Source organism: Cherax quadricarinatus, chromosome 22 (genome assembly GCF_038502225.1).
Source record: "Cherax quadricarinatus isolate ZL_2023a chromosome 22, ASM3850222v1, whole genome shotgun sequence".
Classification (NCBI taxonomy): Eukaryota; Metazoa; Arthropoda; class Malacostraca; order Decapoda; family Parastacidae; genus Cherax; species Cherax quadricarinatus.
In genome coordinates this window covers 37290290-37312571 of record NC_091313.1, presented here as the reverse complement: position 1 = coordinate 37312571, position 22282 = coordinate 37290290, and the positions used below count along the sequence as shown (strand labels likewise).

Genomic DNA, 22282 nt, shown 5'->3' with positions numbered 1-22282 from the left:
ATGGTCCAATGTGAAGTCAATAGAACCCCCAAGGAAGAAAGAAGCAAAAGATTCGGCCGCCTGAAAGCGAACATTGAAATTGGAGCACCCTAGTAAGAAAAAGCTTAAGCGCTAATGAGGAGAGCACGTCAACACGGTGGAGTGCAGCAGAAGACAGGCACAGATCTGGGTGAACTGTTCATACAATGATCTATCATCTGGCTGAGAACTCTCATACAGGATAACGAAGAGACAGAATACCAGCACCGCTTCCAGTGACAGTTGTACATGAGGTGGATTCCCACAATAACGGAATATGAAGCGAATTGGACTAGTTTACAGAAGTTTTTGGCAAAGTAAAAGCATCTCTTAAAATCCCCCAAGTTTCGCTGGCAGGCTCAAAATACTCTAGATTGGGGAGAAACACACTCACACACAGCAGTTACCCTCATGACATGTGGCTGACATTCGATAAACTGAAGGCTTTAAAAGACTGGTGAGAGAAAATAAATCATTACTGTGCCTTAAAAACTAATTTGCCATGAACTCAAGATAGCTGACAGCATCAAGAAAAATATGCACAAGCGAAAACACACACAGGATAGTCAGATAGTCAAGTGAATTCATGTAATTCATAGCACAGGAAACACTAGTCAACAACCAAAATGCTTCCGAGACCAAAGTAGCAATTTCCAACTAATTTTAGGTCACTGATCATGAGCATCATGGTTAAAATTGTTTGTTAGCTCAACTTTTCAGTATACACTTACGTGTCACAACAGGTTCCAGCAGGCTTGCAGCAGTGTGTTTCTTACCACAGTCAGTCTCACTTATCTTCATTATTGTTCCAGCAGTCATAGAAGGTGGTTGTACTGTGCAAGTTTATATTTTGAGGTGAAAGGTAGGTGATTTTCTTAGCCAGACACTTGAAACATATAATAAATATTCACTGAGCAAGCTATTGATATGCATGTGAAGCGAAGCACATTATATTAATTTTATTTTCCTACTGAAAGATATAAATATATTTCTCCTTAACCGTCATGTTCTGTATTATAATAAATTAATGAATAAATTTTCTGTTTATCTTCTAACTGTTTGTTGTTTTCTTCTTTCAGATATCTCATACTTGTGTGAACAGGGCAGACAACTTCTGCTACATTTGTGGTGAGTGACCTTTGCATCACAGAAGCACCATATAACTGCTATGGTTAGAAAGGCATATCACCTATATTTTGGCTGCAAGATTGGTGACTAGGATTGTGCTGCAACAATTGTGCTACTAACCTTCGCCAATGCTTGAACAGGAAGAGGAAAGGAATGCCTTTTGCTGTGCCAGTGGCATGGCGGGAGCCAACAGACCATACCAACAATCATTATTTCTGCATGGTACCTCCAGTGCAAAAGGGCTTGTCAAAGAAAAAAAAGGGGTCCATTTCTATTGAGGCAGTTAGTGACGAACATGGTAAAAGGTTTCACCAAGATATTTCAACCATGGAAAAATGGTACCAGGGCAAATGGGGCACAAGAATGCTTGCAGACTATTGTTGGACATTGGCAAGAGATGATTCTTTAGCCCACTATAAGCGACAAGCAGAAAGGTACGGATTATAGTTAAAAACATACTGACACATACTGTACGTTATAATAAAATAATTAAAAATTTTCATGTCTCGTTTCTTTAAACCGGTAGCCAATGTAGTGATACTGCTCCTGTGGGGAGCAGCAGCAGGATAATACTGCACCACCTCTCGGGGCCCTTAACAACAACAACAACAGCTTGGTGTGTGTCATGGGTGACAACACATGGTGAGTGATTCCCTTCTCTTATATCCATATATTAGTGATGCAGATTACATGGTGAGTTTAAATATGTGGCCTGTAGTTATAACTTTTCTCTTGACATATGCAAGACATCACCATCCCTGTAGAAGCAGTTATTAGATGTACTAGTCATTATATTTTGTTGTTGCAGAAGTACTATGAAGATTCTATGTTCAATAAAGCCTAGAGATAAGGCCTGTGTTTCTATCACAACAATTTATTGAACATAGAATCCTGGGCTACCTGGTGGTGATCCTGCGCTAGACTACATCACAACATGGAGCGTTTACTGAAACCTGAGAGGCTAGACTGTGACCCCAGCTTATCAACGGCTGCTCAGGAATGGAAGCACTGGTTTAAGACTTTCGAAAACTTCTTGGGAGCCCTTCCTAAAGAAGATCTAGATAAACTAAGTCTGCTCATCAATTTTGTGTCACCTAAGATATATGAGGCTATTTCTGAGTGTAATACCTATGAAGATGCTATCAAAACCCTCAAGTCTCAGTATATTAAACCTACAAATGAAATCTTTGCACGCTATCGCCTTGCAACTCGCCGCCAGCAGATTGATGAATCCTTAGAGGAATACCTTCAAGCACTGAAAATTTTAGGTAAGGACTGTCACTTCCAAGCAGTGACAGCTGCTCAGTATTGTGAAGAGTCCATCAGGGATGCTTTTATCAGTGATATCAGTGGCCTGCAATCACCAATAATAAGGCAGCGTTTATTGGAGAATAAAACTCTCAACTTAGCCACTGCCTTTGATCAGGCAAGAGCTCTAGATTCAGCCCAGAAGAATTCTGAAGTATACAGTACCACTCAGCCTTCTCGAGTGGTAAGTGCTGCAATTCCTGACCAAGACTCTTGCAATGAAGTTACTGTGGAACCTGCCTCAGTGACAGCAGCAGCAGGTACGGTGTGTTTCTTTTGTGGTTTTTCAAGACATCCACGTCCAAAGTGTCCTGCTCGTGAAGCAATGTGCCATAAATGCCACAAGAAAGGTCACTTTGCTAAAGTATGTCGTGCTAATGCATAAACAAGAGCTAGTGCCTCCACACATTCCAGTGATCATGCGACTCTAGCAACAGTGACTTCTGCGGCTACTCCAAATTCACTGTCAAAGGCAGTTGTGAAAGTATTCATCAAAGGAACAGAAGTAGATGGTCTTATTGATAGTGGCAGCTCAGAGAGTTTCATCAACCTTGACTTAGTTAAACGCCACTCCTTGACTGTACATCACTCATCAGGTACCGTTTCCATGGCATCAACATCTCTCTCTATTCAGACCTTAGGGTTTTGTAAGGTAAATCTCAGAGTTAATGGAAAGGATTATCAAGATGTACATTTAGCTATTCTGCCACAACTGTGCTCTGATGTTATCCTTGGTCAGGACTTTCAGAAGCTGCATGGTAGTGTCACCTTAACATATGGAGGTGAACTGCCTCCTCTTGTTGTCTGTGGACTTAGCACTTTAAGGGTAGACCCACCAAAGCTGTTTGCAAATCTTACCGCGGACTGCCATCCTATATCAGCTAAGTCACGCCACTATTCTTATGAGGATCGGATGTTCATTGAGAAAAACTCAGAGGCTGCTGAAGGAGGGTATTATAGAAGCGAGTGATTCCCCTTGGCGTGCACAGGTTGTTGTTGTTAAGGATGATTATAGGAAACTGAGGCTGGCTATCGATTACTCTGAGACAATCAACAAATTTACACTTCTTGATGGGTACCCTCTACCTCGAATTGATGATACAGTGAACAAAATTGCTCAGTACTATGTGTTTAGCACAACTGATCTACAGAGTGCCTATCATCAAGTCCCTATAAGGAATGAAGATAAACCATACACAGCATTTCAGGCTGGTGATGGCCTGTATCAGTTTACCAGAGTCCCTTTTGGAGTCACCAATAGGGTAGCCTGCTTCCAACGAATTATGGATTCACTCATTCAGGAAGAGCAGCTCATGGGAGCTTATGAGTATTTAGATAATGTTACCATTTGTGGCAAGACCCAGGAGGAACATGATGCAAACCTTGATAAGTTTTTGGAAGCCGCTAAAGAAGAAAAATATCAGTTACAATGAGGAAAAGTGCACTTTTTCAACTAAAAGGCTTAGCATCCTTGGTTATGTAGTGGAAGGAGGTTCAATATTCCCAGACCCTGAACGACTACGACCTCTACGGGAACTTCCAATGCCTCAAGACAAAAAGTCACTCCGAAGAACTCTTGGTCTCTTTGCTTATTACTCACAATGGATCTACAACTATTCAAGTAAAGTCCGCCCATTGAGTGCAACCACATTTCCTGTGACAAAGGAAGCAGAAGCCGCTTTCCATGCTCTCAAACAGGACATTGAAAACTCAGTAGTTCAAGCCATTGATGAGTCCCTACCATTCGAAGTGGAAACGGATGCATCTGACATTGCCATTGCTGCAGTCTTATCTCAGGCAGGACGACCAGTAGCCTTCTTTTCGAGAACTTTTCAAGGATCAGAGAAGTGTTACGCTGCTGTAGAAAAGGAAGCCCAGGCCATCAAAGTAGCAGTTCGCCACTGGAGGCATTATTTAACTGGTAAACATTTCACCATAAAGACTGACCAACGGTCCATGATGTATATGTTCGACAAGAAGCACAAAAGTAGGATAAAGAATGACAAGATATTACGCTGGAGGATGGAACTATCGTGTTATGACTTTGATATTCTGTACCGACCGGGTCAAGAGAACATCTCACCTGATGCATTCTCTAGGTCCCACTGTGGAGCAGCATGTCATGATTTGCAATCACTCTCAGAGCTCTGCAAGGCTTTGTGTCACCCAGGAGTTACACGCCTGTACCATTTTGTCAAATCAAAGAACATGCCCTACTCAGTGAAAGATGTGCGACAAGTGATCAGAGCATGCAGATTATTATTATTATAATCAAAAAGAAGCGCTAAGCCACACAGAGCATGCAGAGTATGTGCAGATTGCAAGCCAAACTTTCATCAGCCAGAGAAGACTCATCTCATAAAATCCACTCAGCCTTTCGAGAGGCTGAATATAGATTCCAAAGGACCTCTACCAAGCAGAAATCAGAATAGATATTTCCTTAACATAGTAGATGAATATTCAAGGTTTCCCTTTGTGTTCCCCTGTGCAAATATGACTGCTTCAACTGTTATTAGTTGTCTTTCACAGTTGTTCTCTATTTTTGGTATGCCAGCTTATATCCATTCAGACAGGGGATCCTCGTTCATGAGTAACGAACTTCAGGAGTTTTTGGCTAGCAAAGGTATTGCCTGCAGCAGAACAACAAGCTACAACCCTCAAGGCAATGGTCAAGTGGAGCAGTTCAATGGTACTATATGGAAGGCAGTTACAATGACATTGAAGTCGCGCAATCTACCTGTTCAACACTGGCAAACTGTCCTACCTGATGCTCTTCACTCTATTAGATCATTGCTGTGCACAGCTACTAATGCAACCCCTCATGAAAGACTCCTCAACTATTCACGTCGTTCCTCTACGGGAGCCTCCGTGCCCACTTGGTTATGTCATCCTGGACCCGTTCTCCTGAAGAGTCACCGTAGGATGAACAAGACGGATCCTTTAGTGGAAGAGGTATTATTATTATTATAATCAAAAAGAAGAGGTAGAGCTCCTGCAAGCTAATCCACATTACGCCCACATTCGCTACCAAAATGGTGAAGAGACTACAGTATCTATAAGACATTTAGCCCCAGTTGAAATCCCCATTAGTGTGGAATCTCAAGATACACCAATAGATGTGAAAGATGCTTCGTTTTCTCCTGGAAAGCCCCTTGAGACTACCCCTATGGAAATAGAGGATTCTGCTCCAGCAGTTAGTCAAACCCCGCTGGAAAATATTGAACCTGGTGAAGAGGCTCAAGGGCTACGAAGGTCGGGACGTGTACGTCGCCCACCTAACAGTTTGGGAGATTACTGTCTCTGATATTTTAGAAGGGGGAGATTGTAGTGATACTGCTCCTGTGGGGAGCAGCAGCAGGATAATACTGCACCACCTCTCGGGGCCCTTAACAACAACAACAGCTTGGTGTGTGTCATGGGCGCCAACACATGGTGTGTGATTCTCTTCTCTTATATCCATATATTAGTGATGCAGATTACATGGCGAGTTTAAATATGTGGCCTGTAGTTATAACTTTTCTCTTGACATATGCAAGACATCACCATCCCTGTAGAAGCAGTTATTAGATGTACTAGTCATTATATTTTGTTGTTGCAGAAGTACTATGAAGATTCTATGTTCAATAAAGCCTAGAGATAAGGCCTGTGTTTCTATCACAACAGCCAATAAGCATTTTTCAAGGTGATACTTGGATTCAGGATATGAAAATAAATAAGAATTAACTAATTTCATTTAAGAAGCATACATCTTTTCAAAAACTGTTGAGCAGCGAAATCTACAGCTACTCCAGAGTGTAGAGATTCAATACTCAAACGACCCACACAATCACACTCCAATTCACACAAAACTATATACATAAAAGAGAACTTTCCCTTATAATCCCATATAGAACATATTGAGAAACACATGGAACGCACACTGAGAAACACCAGAATATACATGGTGGAAAACACACAAGGAACTTATTGAAAAATATACATTGAATGTGTTGGCGAGCACACAGTATGTTGACAAACAATAAATATCAAGAAAATCTGTATAAAGACATACGTACTTTTTTGTTTAGTTTCTTGTCAATATAATTTCTGCTACATCAAATGAAAGTATAAAATACTTATTTTATTGACTATAAATATATAAATAGATTTTTTCTGGATAATAAGTGTGCAAATGGAGTGGAGTTCTTCTCGATAAATACTCTGGGATACAATCTTTCGTAAAAGAGTGTCACGACACAGTGATGATTCCCTGAACAATCCTAGTTATTATCACAAAATTCACAATAATCCCTGGAACAATTTCTGTCATGACTGATGATTTCCTGAACAATCCTAGTAATTATCACAAAATTCACAATAATCCCTGGAACAAAGATTGGCTACTTACTGTCACAGCACACACAGTAATCCCCGGAACAAGAACTGTTAGCTATGGGATTTGTGCACAGGCTGGAATCGAGGCAAATGCCAGAACAATTGTTGGAGCTGAGACAGACAGCGAGGCGCACTGTGCAGCACTTACAGCCTGATTCACCACAGCTGCTTCCCTCATCCTCACGCTCGTGGCTCAGACAGCTGTTCCGGCACACTCCATGACCACCATTACAGAAAGGCTGAGCATTACACTCTATTGAGGATCAGAAACAAATTATCTGTAGAACACAATCTTATTCGTTGAGGAACACAATCAATTGCTGAACACCTCAAATATTTGATTTCCAGAAGAACACAGGCTGGTAGTGGTTGAACACAAGTATATCACTTGTTCAATGCAGCAAGCAACTCATATTTAAGAAAGCAAGAGTGTTTTATAAACAAAGCATCTGTTTATTGTCGATGAAAGAAAGCATCATATTTACTAATGAATAAAATCATCATATTTAATAATACAAATAACATATTTTATTAATTCCGGTGAAGCATCCCAGTCGAGTTCCCTATCTAGGGAAGGAGATGGTTCCTATGTAAGGCAGCTCTGCTACTTGTACTTGTTGAGGTCAAGGTGTCTTACCATGGAATTATTTACATTTCATGTATTCCAGAGAGCGCCCTTACCCCATTTTCCTTATTTGTTTACGTGCCGGTTGGGATATATTCTTCTGGTGTTTTTGTATCAGCAAGTTTTGTATCGGAACCCTATGTTAATATAACTATGACTGGTGTTACGTTGACCATCATTTAGCTTTTGCCCAATAACTGAATCTAAAAGCCACTTTACTTGAATATTAGTATGGCTATTTTTTTTCATATTTGTTGTAGATACATTGATGTTGTGATGGCTGTTGATGCTGTTGAGAAGCTCCTCCCTTCCAGTGTTCGATGTTTTGGCACTTTCAATGACACACATTACGCAGAATAATGGAGCACATTTGGGTACGTAATGTCTTCAGTTGGTTTAGAAAGACACGTAAGCAAACACTGACATATTTATTAGAAAACGTTTCGATCACTTCTAACATGTTAGAAGTGATCAAGGTCCCAGGACCGAAACGTTTTCTAATAAATATGTCATAGTGTTTGCTTACGTGTCTTTCTAAACCAACTTGTCGGTATTTATTACCAAGGTTTATACCAATGTCTTCAGTGAAAGTGAGAGGAAACTCTGTCTCCGTGTAAGCGGTTGCCTCAGAATTAAACATTAGGAAAATTGAAAGAATCTTAGAAAGTCATATTGCTAAGTATGTGACGGTCTACTCACGATAAGGTTCAGCTGGTGTTGGAGAACAGTTTCTCTACATCTCCTGGAATATTAAAGCGATGAAACTGCTAAGATGCAAAATAAAGATGTTATTGAAATCCAGGAGAAAAAATGATGTGTTAAATAGGGTTTTTCTGAACATTACTTGCTGTGTTACTTATTTTCCATCTCTCTGACCTCTGACTGCTTATAACCATTGATGTCAGTCTAATTTTTATAATATTTCTGCAGTTCCAGAATTCTGGCCATTCAAAGTAAATGTGCAAAACATTCATCCAGCAAACGATGAATATTACATGGAATACAAAAGGAATAATGAGACACTGCATCACTTTTATGTAAGGAAATAGTGGACTGGGAGAGGCTAGTTAACAGCCTCCTTGTCCTACGTTGGTGTTGGCTGTCAGGTTAGGTAAGATTCGTCAGGAAACAGGACAATTGTTTCCTAACGAGGATCTTAACTCTATCATGACCCACCACTGGAGCTTATGGTCATTTGACCGAGGCGTTCACCCCTTAAAAATTAAGATTATAATTTTAACTCTAATACTGTCAGGTGGTCAGGCTACAACAAGCTCCTCGTCCCTCTTCAATTGTATTGGAGAGTTATTTTCCTAGGAAAGCGTACATCAGGTTTCTCTGCTGGGGACCAGCTTTCTTCTTGTCCCAGTTATGATAATGGTATTTATGCGTACCTGTATCTGAATAAGCAACAAGAGACCAAAAATGCTTACTGTCACAACAAATGCAGTGACGTCCCGAGCAGCGAGAGTTATGGAGAGGCTTAGTGCACTTCCTGGAGTCCACACACATTCCAGGACATTGTGCAGAGGCGTTACACGTGGCAACCTGCAGTGTGCAACATTTACAACCAGAGACACTGCAACCATTCTCTATCTCCCTCTCTTGACTGTGACAAGCTTCTCTGCACACACCGTTACCGTCGTTACAGAAAGGTTGTGCATTACACTCTGTTGAAGATAAAATTTCCAGTATTACATGCGTCGATATCAATAGGAAAGAATCATTAGTATAAAATATCAATATATATATTTTTTAATATTTTAATCATTCTGCTGAAATTTGCTGCGATGGAACGCTGTGTTAGAAAATTTTCTACTACCCTATTTATATTAAATTCTAAACTAAATGTTTAATTGTATGCTATTTATTAATGCTTTTTGACCCCTTTTTCAATTAAGATCTTTTTTTGACATCTTTGAAACAAATCAGTGACAATACAGAATTCCATCCTACGAGAAACTCTCTTCTGACACCCACGATAACTCCGAGAGTCTTGAAAATATCATTAACAATTAAGAAACCTCTGGCACTCTTGAGACCATCTCTTCGATACCTTCGAGATCTCTCGACAGGAAGTTGGGATACCTTTGAAAACTGACATTATAAACTTTCTGAAACCCTATCTCGTTGATATCATCTTAAATCTTTGATGTAATCAAAGAACTTTTTACCACCGTCGAGAACTCTTTGACACCCTTGAAAACTCCTTGACACCCGTGAGAACTCTCCTGTCTCCCTCGGGAATCTCTCACTTAACCCTTTGGACAACTCTGACACTCTCTGTCCCTTTCAATCACTCTATAAGAAATTCTATAAGAAATTCTCCAAAGAGTATTACCTCAACACGATGCTCTAACTTGATCTGTTCTCTTTATAACTACTGTGTGCCATAAGTCATCATCCACTTTCACAACTTAAATTATACTCTACATTTAGTTTATCAAGCAAATAAAACGGGTGTTATCACACATTACTACACTTCCCCCGCAACAGCTAAACCATAAAATTTAAATATGTAACATCCTACGTTACGTTAGCATAACTGAACTAAGTTCTGGCAAAGCAGAAAATATTACACCATTACATAATTAATATTACCAAGTACATTTTATTAAAGTTGGAGGATGCGCTGCTGTACAAATTAGGCTCACTGTTAATTACTCTAACCTGCTATTTCACTCTTCATTTTCCTGTCTATGTATTGATAGAAATACCAACAACATGTAAGTAAATGAACATATTTACAACTTAATAAGAGCTCATTTTAAGACAACGTTTTGCTTACTAATACATATATTTCATTAACACAGTGAGGAAGAGAGTGCCTGGAAAGAGGGTAAGGTATTATTACTGTTATTAGTAGTAGTAGTCGTAATAAAAGCATCAGCAGCAACAACAGTAGTAGTAGTAGAAGTAATAGCTACAGCTGTAGTAGTAGTAGTAGTAGTAGTAGTAGTAGTAGTAGTAGTAGTAGTAGTAGTATTATAATCAAAAAGAAGCGCTAAGCCACAAGGACTATACAGCTGTAGTAGTAGTAGTAGTAGTAGTAGTAGTAGTAGTAGTGTAGAGGTGCTTCAAGTGATGGTGTTTTTTAATTAGGTTTCGTGCTAGAATATAGGAGATAAAGGTACTAATATTCTGTTTAACAGTGTAAGAGGCAGTTATAAGGGCTTCCTAAATGTAATTACGATGTCGTGTCTTGTTCTTCAACAACTACACTGACATAATTCCACTTCATATGGTAGTTAGTGTTGTTCCGATGCTGCACACTGGTGTTAAGGTTATTACACCTGCTGGCATAAATGCGTTTGTACAGGCAAGTTTCAAAGGTGCAGGAGGTTTCTGCAGTGAATACTCGCATCTCACTCAGTGAATAGTGCAAACACCAGCGGAATTAGAATTTTCGTAGTTGTGATGTTGATGGTGACTTGTGGTGGTGCCTCCTCTGTTGCTCCCTTTGGCAACAGTTAGAATAGACGATAATTTTACGGGAACTGGTGCTGCTGCCTGGATAATTCAAGATCTGTAAGGCGCAGTTCTTGCAATCAGAAATGAAAGCATGGAAATGGAGCTCCAAAAATGCTTTGTGTATGAACTCGCTCAATCTTCGTCTTAGAACTCAGAGCTGCAGATACGTAAGGTACTTAGAAAAAGTTTTTATCATTGCCTCGTTTGGTTTTTATGGCCTGACTGGAGGTAATGTTAATAGATATTAGTATATTTTTCTGTAGAATTTGAACCTGGATAAACTGTTGTATTGTGTATGAAGAGGCTGAGGAATGGGAGCTTGTCGTTAGTCAGTATACTGTTCATAAATCAAACATCAATTTTCTGATCAATAATCTGTCCTCACACACAATATCCAGTTACGAAATTCCGGCACTCATCCTAGGCCTTAAAATTCCTACTGACTTGTGCAAGCCCATCCACCAACTAGGCGTTGGGAACAAGAACACCAAACACTGCAACAGTCACTTTCAAGAAGACTTCATACAGGATCTCACTAAAGTGAAGAAAAGTGAAAAGAAATCCTTTATTTGTACAACGTTCCTCCCCACGCTGGGATTTTCCAAGTACTTTGTTGGATGAAACATTGAAGAAATAAAGGACTCCTCTGCATTATATTTCCACCACTTGTTGCACATTGGCAATGTCTCCTCCATCTTCATTAATGCCTTATATATGAGCCGTTCTCTTCTACTATTACCAGAAGGTATGAAACAGTCTTCCAAGATCTTGCTAAGGGCCCCAACACAGTCATCACCATAACAGATTCAGGGGGCAGAATCGTCATATAAAACCGAGAAGACGGCAATTTCAAAAAGTGTGCATCTTTTTAACGACCTTACAACTTACCAGCACATTAACAGCCAATAATGTGACATGTCAAAAATTTATCATTCAAAGTCAGACAAGTTTTCAATCGCACTGAAGAACCCGCTATACCTTGTTCCGGGAAACAAAATTTACACATGTATTTTATCTACGAAACAGCCATAAACGAAACTCGTCTTTGAGACTAGTCACGTCTGTTCTATGGAATGTTCCACTTAGTTTAACCAGTGTTCTTACCAAACATCGTTCTGGTCTCTTAGGTTCTATCAGCCACACATTCCTTAAACACACTGGTGATTAACTCAGTCGCATTAAAAACTTTCCTGTCAGGAATAAGACAATCAGCAGTCTTGTGGAAAATACTGTATATATTTTCCAGAAATTCAGTATTTATATGTAAATAGATGGCCATACTGTATTTAATAATATTTATGTCATAGAAAACGGAAAGCCTGCGTCTGCGTAGAAGGGGACTCGCCATCTTGGTTTTGAATTGGATACAACGTTAATATAATGGGAAGAATTTTTCGTGCTCTAGAGGTTAAAATTGGATTGGCACCTCTCAAATAGGAGGCGAAATTGTTGGATGTGCATTCCTGCATAACTTGAGATATCAGACGACTGGACAAGACAGCTCCAGGAACCTCAGATAAGCTCTCTAGATTTGTGTATAATTCTGGCCAGTGTTTTCATAAATTTAGTTAGTGAGGTTTTTCTGAGTATGATACAACTTAATATCCAGTCAAATTGGTGAGTGATATTAAGATACATTTTCCTTCTGTTATGTAATTGTGTATATATAAAACCATTTATTATTTTTAATATACAGTCCACAAATTTATATATTTACCAGTATTCCTGGTGTATGTACATTTCATTTAATTAATAGGTCCAGAGCAACTTGTGGTTATGACAGTGGTAGGTATCGAAGGGAGACATTTTTGCGACCTAGGTGTCCCAAATTCCTACTTGTCTATGTAACATTGATAAATAATAATTATCTTTGTTATCATTTACTGTTATGTACATAATTAGTTACATTCAGATAAATGCAATTTTCCACAAGTCTGGATTTCACCACCTTAGTCATAAAGTCTACCCTATGTAGGCAATTGAGCTGGTTCGTTACACATTCATTACTTCTCACTGCCATTTCCGCCTAACAACTTCATCGATCTCATTGATCTATGCATTAGGTATAACTGTTTCTTTTTCAATAATAGCCTCTACAAACAAAAATAACGGGACGAGTATTGGGTTCATCATCTGCACAGTACTAGTAAATCTTTATATGGGAAACTTAGTAAACCGAACGCTTCAATAACATTGTTTCTAACTACATCACATAGATGCGTCACTTGGGCGATGTCTCTTATGGACACAACACTGCCCACCAGCTACAAAGAAAATGATTGAGCCTTCAATTCAATTTACTTAAGAGGAAACCAACGACAACTTCCGTTCGTTGATGTTCTCATGCACAACAATATTTTACTCAGGTTAAAAGTCTGCTGAAAACCTGCCAACATTTTTATCCTAAAATCAAATGAGACATTGCAACAGTATGCTTTCCATGAGCTTTCAGTATCTACAGACCAGAGTTACTAGAGGAAGAATATGCTGTTATACATCGAAGATTTTCGGAGCTCCATTGTAGACAGCCTGTACTGTCTGCACAGACAGCCTATGCTGTCTGCCAGCTTAGTTCATATTTCGCGGCACTAAGGTGCTGCCCTCTAGCCAGCCCAAAGTCAGTGGGACGCTGGTCCCACTCGCTCACTCAGCGGCCTGGCAGCAAGACACAAGGCCTACTAGTTCTCCCTCTCGTGGGCATGGCCCTACCCGGGCCATGGGCACAACACAAGCCTGTGTACCCACCACTACATTACAAATAAAGTAAGAAGCCTCCGAAGACGTATCATTTACTCCCCGCTTGCAGAAATACCAATTAATCGCGTTCACACCATTTTCATGCCTTATTTACTCACCAGAGACAACCGCACAAGCATCTCAATCTAAGTTGTCACCAAATCTAATATTAAGTGCCAAAAACTAATCCACGCAGGTGTGTACACCATTCCCTGCCGAGTAATGTGTAAAACGTTTTGGAGAAACATCCCGCACCCGCGAAACACGCCTGAAAGGCCTGGTGGCTAAAGCTCTCGCTTCACACGGGATGGGTCTGGGTTCAGTTCCCATCGAGGGTAGAAACACTGGGCGTTTCTTTATACCGGTTATCCATGTTTGCCCATTAGGAAAATAAGTATCTGAGAAATAGTCGACTGGGGTGGGTTGCATCCTGGGACAAAACTGACCTAATTTGCGGGAAATGCTCTGCATAACAAGCGGCTTTCTATATAGTAGTTTGTCATTGATGTCAGCTAGGACTGTATATCTTGTACATGTACTAAATAAAGATATATTATTGTGTCAATAAACAAAACGCAAACAACGCCCGTGTCCAACAACTGACGACCTCACGAGATGGAGATTACCCGTCTGGTTGTCTCAACCAAACACAAATGCGCGCAAGTACATGGAGACAGCCGTTACATCCTAAACATAATAAAAACAACTTCGTTATCTCCGAGAATCTTCAATGACACCATCCTCAATTAAAACACATCTACCACTACTACCATTACTACTACTAATACTACCACTTCTACTACTACCATTACTACTGCTATTGCTACTACTGATACTACTACTACTATTACTACCACTTCTACTACCATTACTACTGCTATTATTACTATTACTACCACTAATACTACTACTACCACTTTAACTACTACTACTACTCCCTGTAGGACTACCGTCTTCCATACATACGCATTATTTTTCCTACCATTTTGATTATATTACAGGCCTACCATTTTCGAAAAATCAAAATCAGATCAAAAATTCTATTTCTTTCTGCAGTATATACTGCGTAATTTACATGTAATAGCGTATTGTTAAACACAAAGAAAGCCACTAACATGCATTAGCTAGTGACAGACCTACTGTCTTTCCTACAACCCTACTATTTTTTTCAAAATGCTTATTTTTTATCAGGCTACCATCTTTCAGACAGGAATACCATAGGTATGATTCTCCAAATGCTTAAATCATCACAGAGTATAGTTGAAGGCTCACTCTTACCTCCCCACACTTCACTTGCAACTCGTGTTCTTCCATATGCACTTATACCAGATGAACTTTAAAGTGTTTACAAACCCAATAAATCATGGTTAGACAAGATGACACCATACATACAGCTCCGTTCTTGCACTCGCACCAACCACTGTAGTTCTGCTTTTGAAACGTCACAAAAAGCATAACTCTGTTCCTGTATCTACAACACCCTCATAATTTTGTTCATGTAACTGCACCATTAATATAATATTGTTCCTGTAACTACAATCGCCAGTCACCAGCATCAGTCCTTTTCTACAAATACACGAAAAACTTAGCTCTGCTTATGTAACAACAGCTTGTTATTAAAAGTAAGTGAAGACACTTGTATACCAATGTGCACATACATAATTCACCAGTTTTAGCAACACACAAGTAACACTTCTTAAATATATGTGTAATATGTTCAAATCCATTGCAGTGTTTATTTAACCACTATTTATTTAACCATTATTCAGTTACTTACTGTCACAACACACACAGTTCAAACCAGAGCAGAAGTTGTTTGTTAGTGGATTAGTACACTTTCTAACATCTGTGCAGATGCCAGAACAGTTGTTAGAGGCATGGCAGGTGGCCAGGCGAGGTGAGCAACACTTGCAAGCAGAGTCACCACAACCATTCTTCACCTCTTGTTCTTGCTTAAGACAAAAAGCTCTGCACACTCCGTAGCCTTCATCACACACAGGGTTGATGCTGCACTCTGTGAACCACACAAATAAAATTAATATATTTTATTAGACATACAACGCAGAAATGAACAATGATAGGAATATCAAGTAGTTGGAAGAAAAATATATTCCTGCTTGTAGAATAATGTGTAATTCAATATGTTAGGCAGAAATGTGGAATAAAACAAGTCCCTTAATGTAAAATACCTCATCTAAGAATCTGCATGATGAATATAACTTAAAACCCGGCAAGAATACAGCATATTAGATCACTCAGTTGGAACACAAGTTCTCAGATCCTGCACGTTCAGTCAGATATTGTGAGCGACAGTCAACAGCAGCACAACAAGTGTGAATAATTGTTAACAGCAGCAGGGCAAGAGAGAACATGCGTAAACAGTTGTTAATAGAAAACAAGAAAACAAATGTGAACAAATTAAACCAAGTTTAACTCACCGGTGGCTCCCCACCAGGCAGTGTGACCCCCAAAAATAAGAAGTACTTGCGTCATGTCACTATCACTGTCTTGCCGACGAGTGCGGACATTGTTTCCTTGAATCCCTTAATAAATGTTACCTTGCTTACGCTCCAACAACGCGTCAAGTCACAAACAGCACTTCCACTCATTCATATCTAACACGTTTGGACTGTTGTATGTTCAAACCCCTTGCATACAAAACCCTCCAGTATCCTTCCCCTCTAGCCTTTCCTAGAACTACCCCTACGCTTCCTTACCTTCTTATAGATTTATACACCCTCCAAGTCATCTTATTTTGCTCCAGTCTAAATATTCAAACCGCCAACTTTTGGAATTAAATGTTGGAATCGATAAATAAGATAAAAAAAGAGTCGTTCTGTCTGGTTACTACATTCATAAATGTCACACCTACACAATGATACATCATTGGCAAAAAGTTTAACACAAACAGAAAAATCATGCCCTGCATTTAATCAAGATAGGTCGAGAACAACAACGACTGGGAAAGGCTGCTAATGGATCTGAACAAACAGCAAGGTTGGTAAGACAAGTGGCTGCTTGAATTCAACCACAGCAAATTCAAAATCATGAAGATCGGGAGATAGAATGGTGTGTGGGGTTCGAACATGGATTGAGTAATAACCACTCACGTGTATATTAGATGGAATATATGGGGAGTCTACCTTAATGTTTCTACTTTAACTGGCTTGTTGAGTGCCTCGGAGGGCGAGTGGCATTCAAATCATACTAGGTCAGCAGCAACGGTCAGTGGGTCTGAGTCATTACTACTGACACTACTGGTAACTGATACTAAGAAGAACGTACAATGCGTATCGTCTCGAAGGACACAGGAAGCAGACCTCATCCCACAGAGAAAGACCTTCGAGTGAGCATGATATTTAGCGCTCCGCTGAAAGTTCACATCAACCGAATAACCTCTGTGGTCAATTCTCGCCTGGCAAATCTAAGAGTGGCCTTCAAGAATCTCAAAGAATCTTCGCGGACACATTATACAACAAATGTGAGTCCCATCTTTGTGTGCGTAACACCGGTATGGAACCCCAACCTGAGGAAGCATGTTAAGAAACTAGAAAAACTGAATTACGCAACAAGCCTTGCTGCTGAATTAGGGGCATGAGCTATGGGGAGAGGTTAATGGAACTGAATTTAACACTGGAAACAGAAGAAAAAGGGAGATTTGATAACAAAATACACAGTAAATTATAGGAGAGAAACGAGAATTCGAAGACACAACGGGAAGTAAAAAAAAACAGATGAGCCACAGGAATATCAGGAAGTATTTTTGTCAGTCTCAGGGAAGGGCAGAGAAAGTAGAATAATCTCAGTGAAGAAGTAGTGGAGGTAAGCTGAAAAAAAAACAGCTTTAAGAGCAGGTACGACAGGGCTCACAATATATGAGGGAGTGAATCTGGTAAGCGGCAAGAATTTCTCATAATGCAATCTATGAAAAAAAAACTTACATCAGTACCCTTATTATCAAACTTTTAATACATTATATAATTGTAACTTGCACTAGACAGTTTCTAGACTCCCTCACGAGGAGTCAAAAGACACATATACACAAAATTAGAGACAGACATTTACAAGCCTAAACGACACACTGACGCAATAGACAGAGTTCTACCAAGGGGTCCATTCCTCCCTTCTTCTATATCAGAGTCTATAAAAACGTAGCACTTACACTCTTTAAGCTCTTTTCTAATTTCGTCAAGAGTTCCTACACCTTCCCAGGCCGTACTATACCCTAATAAAAGGCTTCCAAGACACCGGTGACTTCTGAAGAAATGAAGAGTGGCTAAAAGCAAATTTCTCCAATACACGCTTCCTCTAGTAAGGGAAGTTGTGAACTAAACAAAGTGAGGCTTTACCAGCCAACCTTCACTCTGACAAGCTGTTGAGCAACTCAAATTGTTTGCTGGTGCTTAACACTGCACCAGCAGTTTAGACTATTAAACATCCTGCCTATGTACAAAATTAAACAATTTACGGCCAGATAATATTATATGTAAAGCATCCTTATTTTAGCTACTAATAAGGATACCAATAATTTAATGTTAAGTGAAAAAGCCGAAATTATACATTAAACAACAGACCCTCTACAAAAGGTGAACAAAGGGCGTAACAAAATGTACTTGTAGATTTTTTTTTATATTTTATTTAAAAACACATTACACATTATACATGTAAGCAATACATAGGTTATATAAACAAAGAAACGTGAACCAACTCCACATTCCCTATCCCAGCACCAAACTTATACATAAAAAACACACGTTCAACTGTAAAAGATTGATACCCCCCAAAATGGCCAACCAGCACACATAACATACATGCAACTGAACTAAAGACAACCTACATCTGCACATAGAGGTGAGTTTATTATATCCAGAAATTCAGCCAGTATCTTTTAACACAAAAGTCAATATAAACCAAAGAATGTCACACTTATTTACATTGTATGTGAAACTTTATATACAAAGACTTTCTCAATAATCCAAATTTATTACACACTTATTAGTATTGCATATTAAGCTTTATATACAAAGACATAATACTGAACACCTCAAAAATTACTAATCAAATAAAGATGATGAAATAACACTCTCCACACCTCACCACAGAGAAACTAAACACATTATAAAATAAAGGTTCATCCCACTTCACTCCCATACACATCATCCCACTTCACTCCCATACACATCATCCCACTTCACTCCCATACACATCATCCCACTTCACTCCCATACACATCATCCCACTTCACTCCCATACACATCATCCCACTTCACTCCCATACACTACATCATCCCACTTCACTCCCATACACATCATCCCACTTCACTCACTACATCATCCCACTTCACTCCCATACACATCATCCCACTTCACTCCCATACACTACATCATCCCACCTCACTCCCATACACTACATCATCCCACCTCACTCCCATACACTACATCATCCCACTTCACTCCCATACACTACATCATCCCACTTCACTCCCATACACTACATCATCCCACCTCACTCCCATACACTACATCATCCCACCTCACTCCCATACACTACATCATCCCACCTCACTCCCATACACTACATCATCCCACTTCACTCCCATACACTACATCATCCCACCTCACTCCCATACACTACATCATCCCACCTCACTCCCATACACTACATCATCCCACCTCACTCCCATACACTACATCATCCCACCTCACTCACATACACTACATCATCCCACCTCTCTCCCATACACTACATCCCACCTAACTCCCATACACTTAATCAACCCACTTCACTCCCATAACCTACATCATCCCACTTCAGTCCCATACACTACATCATCCCACCTCACTCCCATACACTACATCATCCCACTTCACTCCCATACACTACATCATCCCACTTCACTCCCATACACTACATCATCCCACCTCACTCCCATACACTACATCATCCCACTTCACTCCCATACACATCCCACTTCACACTACATCATCCCACGTCACTCCCATACACTACATCATCCCACCTCACTCCCATACACTACATCATCCCACTTCACTCCCATACACTACATCCCGCTTCACTCCCATACACTACATCATCCCACTTCACTCCCATACACTACATCATCCCACTTCACTCCCATACACTACATCATCCCACTTCACTCCCATACACTACATCATACCACCTAACTCCCATACACTACATCCCACCTCACTCCCATACACTACATCATCCCACTTCACTCCCATACACTAAATCATCCCACCTCCCTCCCATACACTACATCATCCCACTTCACTCCCATACACTACATCATCCCACTTCACTCCCATACACTACATCATCCCACTTCACTCCCATACACTACATCATCCCATCCCCTTCACTCCCATACACTACATCATCCCACTTCACTCCCATACACTACATCATCCCACTTCACTCCCATACACTACATCATCCCACTTCACTACACCATACACACATCATCCCACACTCACTCCCATACACATCATCCCACTTCACTCCCATACACTCATCATCCCACTTCACTCCCATACATCATCCCACTTCACTCCCATACACATCACTCCCATACACTACATCATCCCACTTCACCCATACACATCATCCCACTTCACTCCCATACACATCATCCCACTTCATCATACCCATCCCACTTCACTCCCATACACTACATCATACCATCATCCCACTTCACTCCCATACACTACATCATCCCACTTCACTCCCATACACTACATCATCCCACCTCACTCCGATACACTACATCATCCCACCTCACTCCCATACACTACATCATCCCACTTCACTCCCATACACTACATCATCCCACCTCACTCCCATACACTACATCATCTTTCCTCACTCCCATACACTACATCATCCCACCTCACTCCCATACACTACATCATCCCACTCACTCCCATACACTACATCATCCCACCTTCACTCCCATACACTACATCATCCCACTTCACTCCCATACACTACATCATCCCACTTCACTCCCATACACTCACACTTCATCCCATACACATCATCACTACACCATCCCACACTACACTTCATCCCATACACTACATCACTCACCCATACACTACATCATCCCATCCCCTTCACTCCCATACACTGCATCATCCCACTTCACTCCCATACACTACATCATCCCACTTCACTCCCATACACTCATCCCACTTCATCATCCCCCACTTCACTCCCATACACTTCATCATCCCACTTCACTCCCATACACTACATCATCCCACTTCACTCCCATACACTACATCATCCCACTTCACTCCCATACACTACATCATCCCACCTCACTCCCATACACTACATCATCCCACTTCACTCCCATACACTACATCATCCCACTTCACTCCCATACACTACATCATCCCACTTCACTCCCATACACTACATCATCCCACTTCACTCCCATACACTACATCATCCCACCTCACTCCCATACACTACATCATCCCACTTCACTCCCATACACTACATCATCCCACTTCACTCCCATACACTACATCATCCCACTTCACTCCCATACACTACATCATCCCACTTCACTCCCATACACTACATCATCCCACTTCACTCCCATACACTACATCATCCCACCTCACTCCCATACACTACATCATCCCACCTCACTCCCATACACTACATCATCCCACTTCACTCCCATACACTACATCATCCCACCTCACTCCCATACACTACATCATCCCACTTCACTCCCATACACTACATCATCCCACCTCACTCCCATACACTACATCATCCCACTTCACTCCCATACACTACATCATCCCACTTCACTCCCATACACTACATCCCACTTCACTCCCATACACTACATCCCACTTCACTCCCATACACTACATCCCACTTCACTCCCATACACTACATCATCCCACTTCACTCCCATACACTACATTCCACTTCACTCCCATACACTACATCATCCCACTTCACTCTCATACACTACATCATCCCACTTCACTCCCATACACTACATCATCCCACTTCACTCCCATACACTTCACTCCCATACACATCATCCCACTTCACTCCATCATCCCACTTCACATACACATCATCCCACTTGACTCCCATACACATCATCCCACTTGACTCCCATACACATCCCACTTCACTCCCATACACTACATCATCCCACCTCACTCCACATACACTCACTCCCATACACATCATCCCACTTCACTCCCATACACTACATCATCCCACTTCACTCCCATACACTACATCATCCCACTTCACTCCCATACACTACATCATCCCACTTCACTCCCATACACATCATCAATCCCACTTCACTCCCATACACTACATCATCCCACTTCACTCCCATACACATCATCCCACTTCACTCCCATACACTACATCATCCCACTTCACTCCCATACACTACATCATCCCACTTCACTCCCATACACTACATCATCCCACTTCACTCCCATACACTACATCATCCCACTTCACTCCCATACACTACATCATCCCACTTCACTCCCATACACTACATCATCCCACTTCACTCCCATACACTACATCATCCCACTTCA

At 40.6% G+C, this 22282-nt stretch overlaps 1 protein-coding gene across 1 annotated transcript in view; it reads right to left on the bottom strand.

The window, feature by feature from the left end:
- The window catches only part of LOC128689818 (keratin-associated protein 16-1-like), a 79149-nt gene that overhangs the window by 37318 nt on the left and 19549 nt on the right, over positions 1-22282 (bottom strand). The window contains exons 3-5 of the mRNA XM_070087713.1: positions 15438-15674; positions 8887-9123; positions 6842-7081 (exon numbers count right to left, since the gene is read on the bottom strand). Of these exons, the coding sequence (XP_069943814.1) occupies positions 6842-7081; positions 8887-9123; positions 15438-15674 (714 nt within the window). The remainder of the gene's footprint in view (positions 1-6841; positions 7082-8886; positions 9124-15437; positions 15675-22282) is intronic.